The following is a 13,053-nucleotide window of genomic DNA, read 5'->3' as shown; positions in this document are numbered from 1 at the left end:
CTGTAAGGAGTTTTTTTTACATTCTCCAAATGTTTGTGTGGGTTTTCTCTGAGGGCTTCGGTTTCGTCCCACTGTTCGAAATGTACCAGGGGTGTAGATTAATGGGGTGTAATTGGGCAGCACGGACTAGTGGGCCGAAATGGCCCGTTACTGTGCTGTACATCTAAATCTAATAACACTGAGGAGGAAGAAATCATGAAGTGTGCACAGACTGACTTTGGACTAGCAAGTCGAACGGCCAGCCAGGGAATAGGCTACCCTAAGCAAACAAAGAGAAGCTGGAAGTACTCAGCAGGCCAGGCAGCCTCCACAGAGAAATCAGGCTCTCCTAGACTTCATTGGGTACAATGAGAAAGGATTAAGTTAACAACCTTGCACAGAATCGGGTACAGATAGCCGGGAGGCCTACAGGAGATTGCAATGCCCTGTTAAGTTCACGATGAGTTGACTGGAAAACAGGACCAGCTCCAACTGGTGAAGTTCGGGGTGGTCTGTGCAGAAGGTAGGTTTGTTCATTACCAGCACTGGAAACTGAATGTTCCTCAGGGATGCCAGGTCACTTCCAGTATAAACCCAGGTGGGTGGGCAAAGAGAAATCTATCCCGATAATTTGAGATCTGAGGTGGATGGAATTTTGCTAGCCCCGTGGATCCAGGGCATGTGGATTAAGGTACTGAGCAGCCATGATGCTGAATTTATAAAGGGCACAAAGGAGTGAATGTTCCCAACCCTCAGAAGAGCTAGAATAGCCCTCAACTGAATCAGGGCTTTACCAGCTCCCGATTAGGAGGGAGAGAGAAAATAGGAAGCATCAGGCTGGTTAGCCCAGCATCAGTAATGGGGAAGTGCTGGATGGTATTCTAAGAAAATGAAATCATAGAACATTTTGGAGATATCAATGGGAATAAATAAAGTCAATATGGATTTCAGACGGGAAAATTGTGCTTGAAAATTAAAGTGCATGTTTTTGGGGGTAATGGATTGGCATGAATTGTAAACTGACAGGAAACAGATGGCAGAAAAGGATTCTCTGGGTGGAAAGCAGTAATCACTGAGGTACTGCATCAGTGTTTGACCCAAATCTATGCATTGCAAAGATATGATTTGAACAAGGGAACTAAATGTAATACTTTGCCACGTATGAAAACAAACAGCACAAAGCTTGGGGCAGGGACTGTTGGCTGAGAGGAGGGTGAACGGGCTTCAAAGCAACTCACATTGAATGATTGGGCAGAAACAAGGCAAGGCAGTATAACATGGATAAATGTGAATATATATCCTTTGGTATGAAAAACAGAAAGAATATAATTATTTGCTGTTAGATTGGAAAGTGATGATGTACAAAGAAACAAGGGTGTACATGCGAGAAATGTGCATCAGGCCATTAAGAGCTCAAGTAGTATCTTGGCCACATTAGCAAGAGGATTTGAGTTCAGTGGGAAGAATGTGCCTGCTGCACTTGTGCGGGACCTTGACAAAGTTACCGAATATAGGACAGAGTTCACCAGTCCGATTCCTGGATGGTGGGACTGCTGTGTGTGGAAAGATAAAGTCAACTAGGTTTGAATTCACTCGAATTTAATGGAATATGATTCTTATATGATTCTGACAAAGCTCGGCTTCCCTGCCTGAGGTGTCTAGAAAAAGGATCAGACTCTCAGGATAAAGGAGAGATTTCTTCACTCAGATTGTGTGGTGAATCTGTGGAATTTACCATCACAGAGGCCAAGTCACTGAGTATATTAATGCAGAAAAATAGATTTCTAAACACAAAAGACACCTAGGAGCATGGGGAGGGAGGAAGAATATACTATTGAGTGAATGGTTGCATTGAATGTTGGAGCAGGCTGAACACTCCCATTTTTCATGTTTCCGCGAAAACGTTCAATGTGAATGATTCCAACTCGCAGGAGCACGAGGAAGAATATTCATTAGCTGGAAACAATATACTGCACCCGCTCCTCTCCCAACCCCTCAGTCCTGCTGCATCCCTTTACCTCCTTTGAGTGTGACCATTGGGCTTTTCATCTGGTGGAAGCTCGATGATCAGCACACAGGATTGAGCGTGTTCAAAACCCTCTCTGCTATTGGGAGTCTTGGGAGAGCACTGAGTATCCAGCAGGAAAACCTGAGGAAAGTTATAATCGTGTTACTCATTAATTAAGCAGTGGCTTACAAATACTCTTCTAAAATTCTTTTTAAAATCCATTCTGCCCCTTATATTTGTGCTATCTAGTTTTAAGCATCTCTGCTATAGGGAAAGAAATTTTAGCATTCACTTTGTCCCTGTACCTCGTTGTTTGGTATACGTTGTGTCAGAAGGGAAAGGTTCAATGGGTTCAAAGAATAGCAGGAGTGGACACAAACTGAATGCAAAAATAATCTTTATTAAAGCATGCATAAGGGGATCACAACAGGAATAACACACGCAGGTATTCTCAATCGCACAAAACAGTACAACCTAGTCGCACTGGACTTAAGTCTGACCTCTACAAACAAGATGGGCTGCACCTGAACTGGAGGGGGACTAAGGTAGGCCTTCACCGAAACATGGCTGAATAAGGGATTTGATTGGGAACTGAATGTACAGGGTTATTCCTTGTATAGGATAGGCAGGTTGGTGTGGCCCTGATGGGAAACAATGCTATCAAATCACTTGAAAAAAGAGACATAGGGACAGGTTCTGGAATCTTTATGGGTTGAAATAAGAGATGGCAAGGGTAAAAAGACCTTACTAGCTATAATATACAGGCCCCCAAACACCAGCCAGGGCGTGGACTGTGAACTGCAGCTGGAATTAGAAAAAGCAGGTCAAAAGGAGAATGTCAAGGTAATTAAGGGAGATTTTAATATGAAAGGGGATTGGGAATGTCAGGAATGTACAGGATCTCAGGAGAAAGAATTTATAGAATGCCCAAAAGATGGCTTTCTGGAACAGCTGGTCAATCAGTCCACCAGAGGATCGGTGGTTTTGGATTGGGTGATGTGTAATGAACCTGAGGTGATGAGGGATTTAAAGGATGTGGAGCCCTTGGGAAGGAGTGACCACAACACGATAAGAGTTCAGCTTCCAATTTGAAAGGCAAAAAAAATGATGTCAGATGTGTCAATATTTCAGTGGAATAAAGGGGATTACAGTGGGATGAGAGAGGGACTGGCCCAAGTTGACTGGAAAAGTAAGGTAGATGGGGGGGACGGCAGAACAGAATGGGTTGATATTTCTAAAAGAAATAAGGAAAGACCAGGATAGATATATTCCAAGGAAAAGGAAAATTATGAATGGTAGAATAATGCATATTTGGCTAACAAGAGAGGTTAAAGCTAAAACAAAAGCAAAAGGGAGAGCAGACAGGGGAGAAAAAATTACTGGAAAAGCAGAGGACTGGGAAATTTTTAAAAAGTTCGAGACAAAGAAAGTCATTAGGAAAGAAAAAGATGAATTATGAAAGAAAATTGGCAAATAATATACAAAAGAGTTTATTCAAATATATAGAAAGTAAAAGAAAGACAAGGGTAGATATAGGGCCAATTGAAAATGAAGTTGGAGAAATTATAATGGGTGACAAGGAGATGGCAGAGGAACTAAATGGATATTTTGCGTCAGTCTTCACTGTGGAGGACATTAGCGTTATACCTGATATTCAAAGGTCTCCGGGTATAGTCAGGGTTACAAGAGAGATCATGGTTAGTAAGATAAATGGTCTAAAAATAGATAAGTCTCTGGGACCAGATAAGGTGCACCCACGAGTTCTGAAGGAGGTGGCCTTGGAGATTGTGGAAGGATTGGAATTGATTTTCCAGAAATCAATCAACTCAGGCATAGTTCCCGAGGACTGGAAAGTAGCAAATGTAGTTCCGCTGTTTAAGAAAGGAGGGAGGCAGAGAAATGGAAATTATAGGCCTATTGGTCTGACTTAGGTAGTTGGAAAGATATTGGAATCGATCCTTAAGGACAAGGTTATAGAGTCCTTCGAGGTGCACGGCATGATGGGTCCAAGCCAGCAGGATTTCATGAAGGGAAGATCCTGCCTGACCAACCTATTGGAATTTTTTGAGGAATTCTCAAGTAGGGTGGACAAGGGAGAGGCTGTGGATCTTGCGTATTTGGATTTTCAAAAGGCCTTTAGGCCATAAGGTGCCGCATAAAAGGCTGCTTAATAAGATGAGAGCCCATGGAATTACCGGTGAAATAATAGATTGGGTGGAGGATTGGCTGATAGGCAGAAAGCAAAGGGTGGGAATAAAGGGATCCTATTCTGGTTGGTTGCCTGTTACTAGTGGCATTCCACAGGGGTCGGTGTTGGGGCCGCTTCTTTTCACAATGTATATTGATGAGTTAGATTGTGCATTAAATGGTTTTGTGGCAAAGTTTGCAGATGACACCAAGATAGGTGGTAGAGTACGAAGTGTAGAAGAAATCAAAAGGTTTCAGAGAGACTTGGACAGCTATGAGAATGGGCGAAGAAATGGCAAATGAGATATAATGTTGAGAAATGTATGGTTGTGCATTTTGGTCGAGGAAATAAATGGTCGGATTATTATTTGGATGGGGAGAAAATTCAAACCTCACAAGTACAAAGGGACTTGGGGGTCTTCGTGCAGGATAACCTGAAAGTTGACCCCCAGGTTGGATCGGCGGGAAAGAAGGCGAATGATATGTTGGCATTCGTTTCAAAGGGGATTGTACGTAAGAATAAAGAGGTGTTGATGAGACTCCATGGGACACTGGTGAGACCTCATTTGAAGTAACTGTGTACCGTTTTGGGCCCCATCTCTTAGAAAGGATAGAGAGGGAAGGTTGGAGAGGGAACAGAGGAGGTTTACCAGAATGATTCCAGGAATGAGAAGGCTAACAATATGAGGAATACCCAGCGGCTCTTGGACTCTTGGAATATAGAAGAATGAGAGGGGATCTCATAGAAACATTTCAAACAATGAATGGATTGGACAGAGTGGATGTAAATAAGATGTTTTCCCTGTTGGCTGATTCCAGGACAAGAGGCCACAGTATTAGAATTAAAAAGTACCAATTTACAACAGAGATGAGGAGAAATTTCTTTGCCAGAGGGTTGTGGCTTTGTGGAATTCGTTGCCACATGCAGCTGTGGAGGCCGGATCGTTGGAAGAATTTAAAGGGGAAACTGATAGGTATCTAATTAGTCAGGGTATCATGGGATATGGGAACAAGGCCGGAACTTGGGACTAGCTGCGAGAACAGTTTAGCTCAGGAAGGTTTCACGGAGCAGACTTGACGGGCCAAATGGCCAGTTTCTGTTCCTTTGTTTTGTGATCTTGTGAACACTACCGATACCAGTAACTCTTTATACAGACTTATTGCAAACCAGAAATACAATACATTACCCACCGTTCCTTGTCTACCGTGGACACGGCTCAGATGCTATCTACAACTATGACAGCATACAAAGCCCTGATCCCTATCTCTTCTCTTTGGCTTGGCTTCGTGGACGAAGATTTATGGAGGGGTAAATGTCCACGTCAGCTGCAGGCTCGTTTGTGGCTGACAAGTCCGATGTGGGACAGGCAGACACGGTTGCAGCGGTTGCAGGGGAAAATTGGTGGGTTGGGGTTGGGGTGTTGGGTTTTTCCTCCTTTGTCTTTTGACAGTGAGGTGGGCTCTGCGGTCTTCTTCAAAGGAGGTTGCTGCCCGCCGAACTGTGAGGCGCCAAGATGCACGGTTTGAGGCGATCCCTATGTAGTGCACGCCTTACCAACAACTCCTCCAGCATTGTCCACATCAGGGTCCATCTCAGGGCCATAGAGCAAAAGGGAAAGAGCAACTGCACGTGGGGATCTGTCCCAGGTAATCACTAGGTGATTAAGGGGACCAATGGTGAGGTTTGCTCTAATGGGTGGCAGAGTCCAACCTTGATGCGACTTCCGACTAGGTTCCAGACGGAGAGGCCACATGACCCTCCACAATCTACACTACAGTATACCTCAATCAGTTTCCCCTTTGGCCTCTTCCACTCTAAAGAAAACAAAGGGCAGCAATAAATCTGAAAGTACATCCTTGTATTGTGCAACAATCAAAACATTGAAACAAGTTGAATAATAACAAAAAACAATTTGCCATTTTCTCTGTGAACTGAAGCAAAGGCCTTGTTTGTGCCTGGTTTAACCTTGCACATAATCGGGGGCAGGTAACTGGGAACCTTGCAGGAGACTGCAATGGCCTGTTAAATTCATGATCAGTTGACTGGAAAACAGGACCAGCTCCAATTGGTGAGGCTTGGGGTGGTCTGGGCAGAAGGTAGGTTTGCTCATTGCTAGCACTGGAAACTGGATCTTTCTCAGAGATACCCAGGTCACTTCCAGTATAAGCCCAGGTTGGGGGGGTGGGGGGTCAAAGAAGAAAGTCTATCCCAATAATTTGAAATCTGAGGTGGATGGAATTTTGCTAGCCCTGTGGATCTAGGGCAATCATAATGATGAATTAACAAAAGACACAAAGGAATGAATGATCTCCTGCCCCCAACCCTCGGAAAATGGAGAATATTCCTTGACTGAACTAGCTCCCTATTCATCCCATCAGTCTCCACGATGGGTTTGACACCAAAAGTTGGTGCTGGCATCTCACCTGCTGAGCCATTGCCCGGATTCTCCAGTATTCTGCCTCTGCACTGGCAGAATGCAAGGGCGCGGCCACCTTCACTTCACACGCATCTCCACTGAAGCTTTCTGAGCCACTCTGGAAACAGGCCAGCAAGTTCTGTGAGGCAAGAACAAACTAGCTCAATGATACCAGCCATTGAGGGGTGTGGCAAATACCTAGTTTGGAGCCTTCCTTAGAACGTAGAACCATCTAAAGGAATGGTCCCTTTGACCCACAATGTCTGTGACAACTATGAGGGCCATTTAAACTAATCCCATTTTCCATGCATGTTGTCTTCCACTTGTTTATGACCCTGTCCAAACACCTCTCAAACATTGCAACTGTTTCAGCCCCCACAAATCTGAACAGCAGCGTGTTCCAGACATCCCCCACTAAGGACAAAGAGAACTTGCCTCACATATTACAGAACTACCTCACACACCTAACCATCTATTTTTATTGCATCCAAGGGTCTTTTAAACATCCCTGTACTGGACTCCACCACCACCCCTGACAATGGGTGGTAGCATCCACTACTTCACTCTGACTTTCCTTTCACCTTACACAGAGGTCATCTCGTGTTGGCTACTCTCGCCTTGGTAAAAAGGTGCTGGCTGTCCACCCTGTCTAAACTTCTCATAATCTGTAGACCTCTATTAAGTCACCTCTCGTCTTTCTTCACTCTAATGAGAGAAACCACCCCTCCCACCAGCTCTGAAAACCTTGCTCCATAGGACATGTTCTCCAATCCAAGCAACGTCTCCTCTGCACCCTCTCCATAGCTGCCACATCTTTCTTGTAATGAGGTGACCAGAACTGAACACAATATGCTAATGGTGGTCTAAACAGAGTTGTATAGAGCTGCAGCATTACCTCCATCCCCCAACTAAGGATGCCCAGCATCCCAAAATCCTTCTTAAATCCCCTATTCACTTGCCCGTCAGCCGTGAGAGGTCTATGAATTTGGACCCCAAGTTTCCTTTGCTCTTCCACATTAAGAATCCATGTACTTTACCTTCATTTACCTTAAACTTTCCCCCTCTCACCTTAAAACCATGCCCCCTCAGCCTTCGATGCTCAAGAGAAAAAAATCCTTTCCTTAGAGCTAATACTCTCTAGTCTTCACTGGTCCATCTCTCACATTTTGGCAGGGTTTTTTCCGCACTAACTGGTACTGTAAATACTTATCCATCCTATCTGCTGCCTCATGGCCTATTGTGGAAATTTAATTTGCACACCCAGATTCAGTTGCAACAGAATAATGAAGGATGTGGACGACACAGTAGTAGTTGGCCCTCATCACCGATGAGTCGGCTTACAGAGAGGAGGGTGAAAGACTCATAAAATGGTGCAAGAACAACAACCTGAGTCTCAAGGTGGACAAGACAAGGGACATGACTGTGGACTTCAGAAGGATAAAAGTCGACCATTCTCCATTACATGTCAATGGTTCTGTTGTGGAGAGCACAAAGGTTCTTTGGTGTGCATATGAAGGCTGACCTATCCTGGGCCCACAGCACTTCATTGGTCCTGGGTCCACAGCATTGGTCCTGACCTATCCTGGGCCCACAGCACTTCATTGGTCCTGGGTCCACAGCATTGGTCCTGACCTATCCTGGGCCCACAGCACTTCATTGGACCTGGGTCCATAGCATTGGTCCTGACCTATCCTGGGCCCACAGCACTTCATTGGTCCTGGGTCCACAGCATTGGTCCTGACCTATCCTGGGCCCACGGCACTTCATTGGACCTGGGCCCACAGCATTGGTCCTGACCTATCCTGGGCCCACGGCACTTCATTGGTCCTGGGTCCACAGCATTGGTCCTGACCTATCCTGGGCCCACGGCACTTCATTGGTCCTGGGTCCACAGCATTGGTCCTGACCTATCCTGGGCCCACAGCACTTCATTGGACCTGGGTCCATAGCATTGGTCCTGACCTATCCTGGGTCCACAGCACTTCATTGGTCCTGGGTCCACAGCATTGGTCCTGACCTATCCTGGGCCCACAGCACTTCATTGGTCCTGGGTCCATAGAATTGGTCCTGACCTATCCTGGGCCCACAGCACTTCATTGGACCCGGGCCCACAGCATTGGTCCTGACCTATCCTGGGCCCACAGCACTTCATTGGACCTGGGCCCACAGCATTGGTCCTGACCTATCCTGGGCCCACAGCACTTCATTGGACCTGGGCCCACAGCATTGGTCCTGACCCATCCTGGGCCCACAGCACTTCATTGGTCCTGGGCCCACAGCATTGGTCCTGACCTATCCTGGGCCCACAGCACTTCATTGGTCCTGGGTCCACAGCATTGGTCCTGACCTATCCTGGGCCCACAGCACTTCATTAGTCCTGGGCCCACAGCATTGGTCCTGACCTATCCTGGGCCCACAGCACTTCATTGGAGCTGGGCCCACAGCATTGGTCCTGACCTATCCTGGGCCCACAGCACTTAATTGGACCTGGGCCCACAGCATTGGTCCTGACCTATCCTGGGCCCACAGCACTTCATTGGTCCAGGGCCCACAGCATTGGTCCTGACCTATCCTGGGCCCACAGCACTTCATTGGTCCTGGGTCCACAGCATTGGTCCTGACCTATCCTGGGCCCACAGCACTTCATTGGTCCTGGGTCCACAGCATTGGTCCTGACCTATCCTGGGCCCACAGCACTTCATTGGACCTGGGCCCACAGCATTGGTCCTGACCTATCCTGGGCCCACAGCACTTCATTGGTCCTGGGTCCACAGCATTGGTCCTGACCTATCCTGGGCCCACAGCACTTCATTGGTTTTGGGTCCACAGCATTGGTCCTGACCTATCCTGGGCCCACAGCACTTCATTGGTCCTGGGCCCACAGCATTGGACCTGACCTATCCTGGGCCCACAGCACTTCATTGGACCTGGGCCCACAGCATTGGTCCTACCTATCCTGGCCCACAGCACTTCATTGGACCTGGGCCCACAGCATTGGTCCTGAACTATCCTGGGCCCACAGCACTTCATTGGTCTTGGGCCCACAGCATTGGTCCTGACCTATCCTGGGCCCACAGCACTTCATTGGTCCTGGGCCCACAGCATTGGTCCTGACCTATCCTGGGCCCACAGCACTTCATTGGACCTGGGCCCACAGCATTGGTCCTGAACTATCCTGGGCCCACAGCACTTCATTGGTCTTGGGCCCACAGCATTGGTCCTGACCTATCCTGGGCCCACAGCACTTCATTGGTCCTGGGCCCACAGCATTGGTCCTGACCTATCCTGGCCCACAACACTTCATTGGACCTGGGCCCACAACATTGGTCCTGACCTATCCTGGGCCCACAGCACTTCATTGGTCCTGGGCCCACAGCATTGGTCCTGACCTATCCTGGGCCCACAGCACTTCATTGGACCTGGGCCCACAGCATTGGTCCTGACCTATCCTGGGCCCACAGCACTTCATTGGTCCTGGGTCCACAGCATTGGTCCTGACCTATCCTGGGCCCACAGCACTTCATTGGTCCTGGGTCCACAGCATTGGTCCTGACCTATCCTGGGCCCACAGCACTTCATTGGTCCTGGGTCCACAGCATTGGTCCTGACCTATCCTGGGCCCACAGCACTTCATTGGACCTGGGCCCACAGCATTGGTCCTGACCTATCCTGGCCCACAGCACTTCATTGGACCTGGGCCCACAGCATTGGTCCTGACCTATCCTGGGCCCACAGCACTTCATTGGTCTTGGGCCCACAGCATTGGTCCTGACCTATCCTGGGCCCACAGCACTTCATTGGACCTGGGTCCACAGCATTGGTCCTGACCTATCCTGGGCCCACAGCACTTCATTGGTCCTGGGTCCACAGCATTGGTCCTGACCAATCCTGGGCCCACAGCACTTCATTGGTCTTGGGCCCACAGCATTGGTCCTGACCTATCCTGGGCCCACAGCACTTCATTGGTCCTGGGTCCACAGCATTGGTCCTGACCTATCCTGGGCCCACAGCACTTCATTGGTCCTGGGTCCATAGCATTGGTCCTGACCTATCCTGGGCCCACAGCACTTCATTGGTCCTGGGTCCACAACATTGGTCCTGACCTATCCTGGGCCCACAGCACTTCATTGGTCCTGGGTCCACAGCATTGATCCTGACCTATCCTGGGCCCACAGCACTTCATTGGTCCTGGGTCCATAGCATTGGTCCTGACCTATCCTGGGCCCACAGCACTTCATTGGTCCTGGGCCCACAGCATTGGTCCTGACCTAGCCTGGGCCTACAGCACTTCATTGGTCTTGGGCCCACAGCATTGGTCCTGACCTATCCTGGGCCCACAGCACTTCATTGGTCCTGGGTCCACAGCATTGGTCCTGACCTATCCTGGGCCCACAGCACTTCATTGGTCCTGGGTCCACAACATTGGTCCTGACCTATCCTGGGCCCACAGCACTTCATTGGTCCTGGGTCCACAGCATTGATCCTGACCTATCCTGGGTCCACAGCACTTCATTGGTCCTGGGTCCATAGCATTGGCCCTGACCTATCCTGGGCCCACAGCACTTCATTGGTCCTGGGCCCACAGCATTGGTCCTGACCTATCCTGGGCCCACAGCACTTCATTGGTCCTGGGTCCACAACATTGGTCCTGACCTATCCTGGGCCCACAGCACTTCATTGGTCCTGGGCCCACAGCATTGGTCCTGACCTATCCTGGGCCCACAGCACTTCATTGGACCTGGGCCCACAGCATTGGTCCTGACCTATCCTGGGCCCACAGCACTTCATTGGACCTGGGCCCACAGCATTGGTCCTGACCCATCCTGGGCCCACAGCACTTCATTGGTCCTGGGCCCACAGCATTGGTCCTGACCTATTCTGGGCCCACAGCACTTCATTGGTCCTGGGTCCACAGCATTGGTCCTGACCTATCCTGGGCCCACAGCACTTCATTAGTCCTGGGTCCACAGCATTGGTCCTGACCTATCCTGGGCCCACAGCACTTCATTGGACCTGGGCCCACAGCATTGGTCCTGACATATCCTGGGCCCACAGCACTTCATTGGTCCTGGGTCCACAGCATTGATCCTGACCTATCCTGGGCCCACAGCACTTCATTGGTCCTGGGTCCATAGCATTGGTCCTGACCTATCCTGGGGCCACAGCACTTCATTGGTCCTGGGCCCACAGCATTGGTCCTGACCTATCCTGGGCCCACAGCACTTCATTGGTCCTGGGTCCACAACATTGGTCCTGACCTATCCTGGGCCCACAGCACTTCATTGGTCCTGGGTCCACAGCATTGATCCTGACCTATCCTGGGCCCACAGCACTTCATTGGTCCTGGGTCCATAGCATTGGTCCTGACCTATCCTGGGCCCACAGCACTTCATTGGTCCTGGGCCCACAGCATTGGTCCTGACCTAGCCTGGGCCTACAGCACTTCATTGGTCTTGGGCCCACAGCATTGGTCCTGACCTATCCTGGGCCCACAGCACTTCATTGGTCCTGGGTCCACAGCATTGGTCCTGACCTATCCTGGGCCCACAGCACTTCATTGGTCCTGGGTCCACAACATTGGTCCTGACCTAGCCTGGGCCCACAGCACTTCATTGGTCCTGGGCCCACAGCATTGGTTCTGACCTATCCTGGGCCCACAGCACTTCATTGGTCAGCAAGGTGCAGCAGTACCTACTCTCCCTAAGGAAGGCAAGGCTGAAACAAAGAACACTACAGGCCCTTCGGCCCTCAATGTTGCGCTGACTCATATATTCCTTAAAAAAAGAACTAAGCCCTCCCAACCTCGTAACCCTCTTATTTTTATTATAACCATATCACAATTACAGTACGGAAACAGGCCATCTTGGCCCCTCTAGTCCGCACTGATTTAAGTGATCTCCTCTAGTCCCACCTACCTCCATAACCCTCCAATCCCCTCACATCCATGCACCTATCCGACCTTCTCTTCATCGACCCTACTGCAACCACCTCTTCCAGAAGGTCATTCCAATCAGCCACCACTCTCCACTCATGTTACTGCTAAACTTTTGCCCCCTAACCCTTAACTTACAGCTCCTCATTCCAATCTCACCTTCCCTCAAGGGGAAGAGCCTATTCACATCTACTCTATTCCCCTCATAATTTTATATACCTCTATCAAATCTTCCCTCAACCTTCTATGCTCCAATGAATAAAGACCCAGTCAGTCAATCTTTCTTTTTATTCTAGATACTGCAATTCCATCTATGTGTCTGCTTCAGAGCCTCTTAAATGCCCCCAATGTTTCAGCCTCCACCACAATGCCTGGCAAGGCACTCCAGGCACCAACAACTCTCTGTGCAAGACATTTACCCCCCATTGTCCCTACTAAACATCTCTCCCTTCACTTTGTACATATGTCCTCTGGTGTTTGATATTCCTGACCTGGGAGAAAGGCGCTGTCCAACTGGCTACTATCTTGAC

The 13,053-nt window shown here is 48.9% G+C and overlaps 1 protein-coding gene across 1 annotated transcript in view; it reads right to left on the bottom strand.

The window, feature by feature from the left end:
* Positions 1-13,053, bottom strand: part of arfgef3 (ARFGEF family member 3) — a 197,729-nt gene that overhangs the window by 15,757 nt on the left and 168,919 nt on the right. Inside the window, exons 46-47 of the mRNA XM_069936112.1 lie at positions 6,599-6,730; positions 1,998-2,128 (exon numbers count right to left, since the gene is read on the bottom strand). Of these exons, the coding sequence (XP_069792213.1) occupies positions 1,998-2,128; positions 6,599-6,730 (263 nt within the window). The remainder of the gene's footprint in view (positions 1-1,997; positions 2,129-6,598; positions 6,731-13,053) is intronic.

This window comes from Narcine bancroftii, chromosome 4, assembly GCF_036971445.1.
Source record: "Narcine bancroftii isolate sNarBan1 chromosome 4, sNarBan1.hap1, whole genome shotgun sequence".
Taxonomy (NCBI): domain Eukaryota; kingdom Metazoa; phylum Chordata; class Chondrichthyes; order Torpediniformes; family Narcinidae; genus Narcine; species Narcine bancroftii.
The sequence above is the reverse complement of the archived record's forward strand: the minus strand, read 5'-3'. Positions and strand labels throughout refer to the sequence as shown.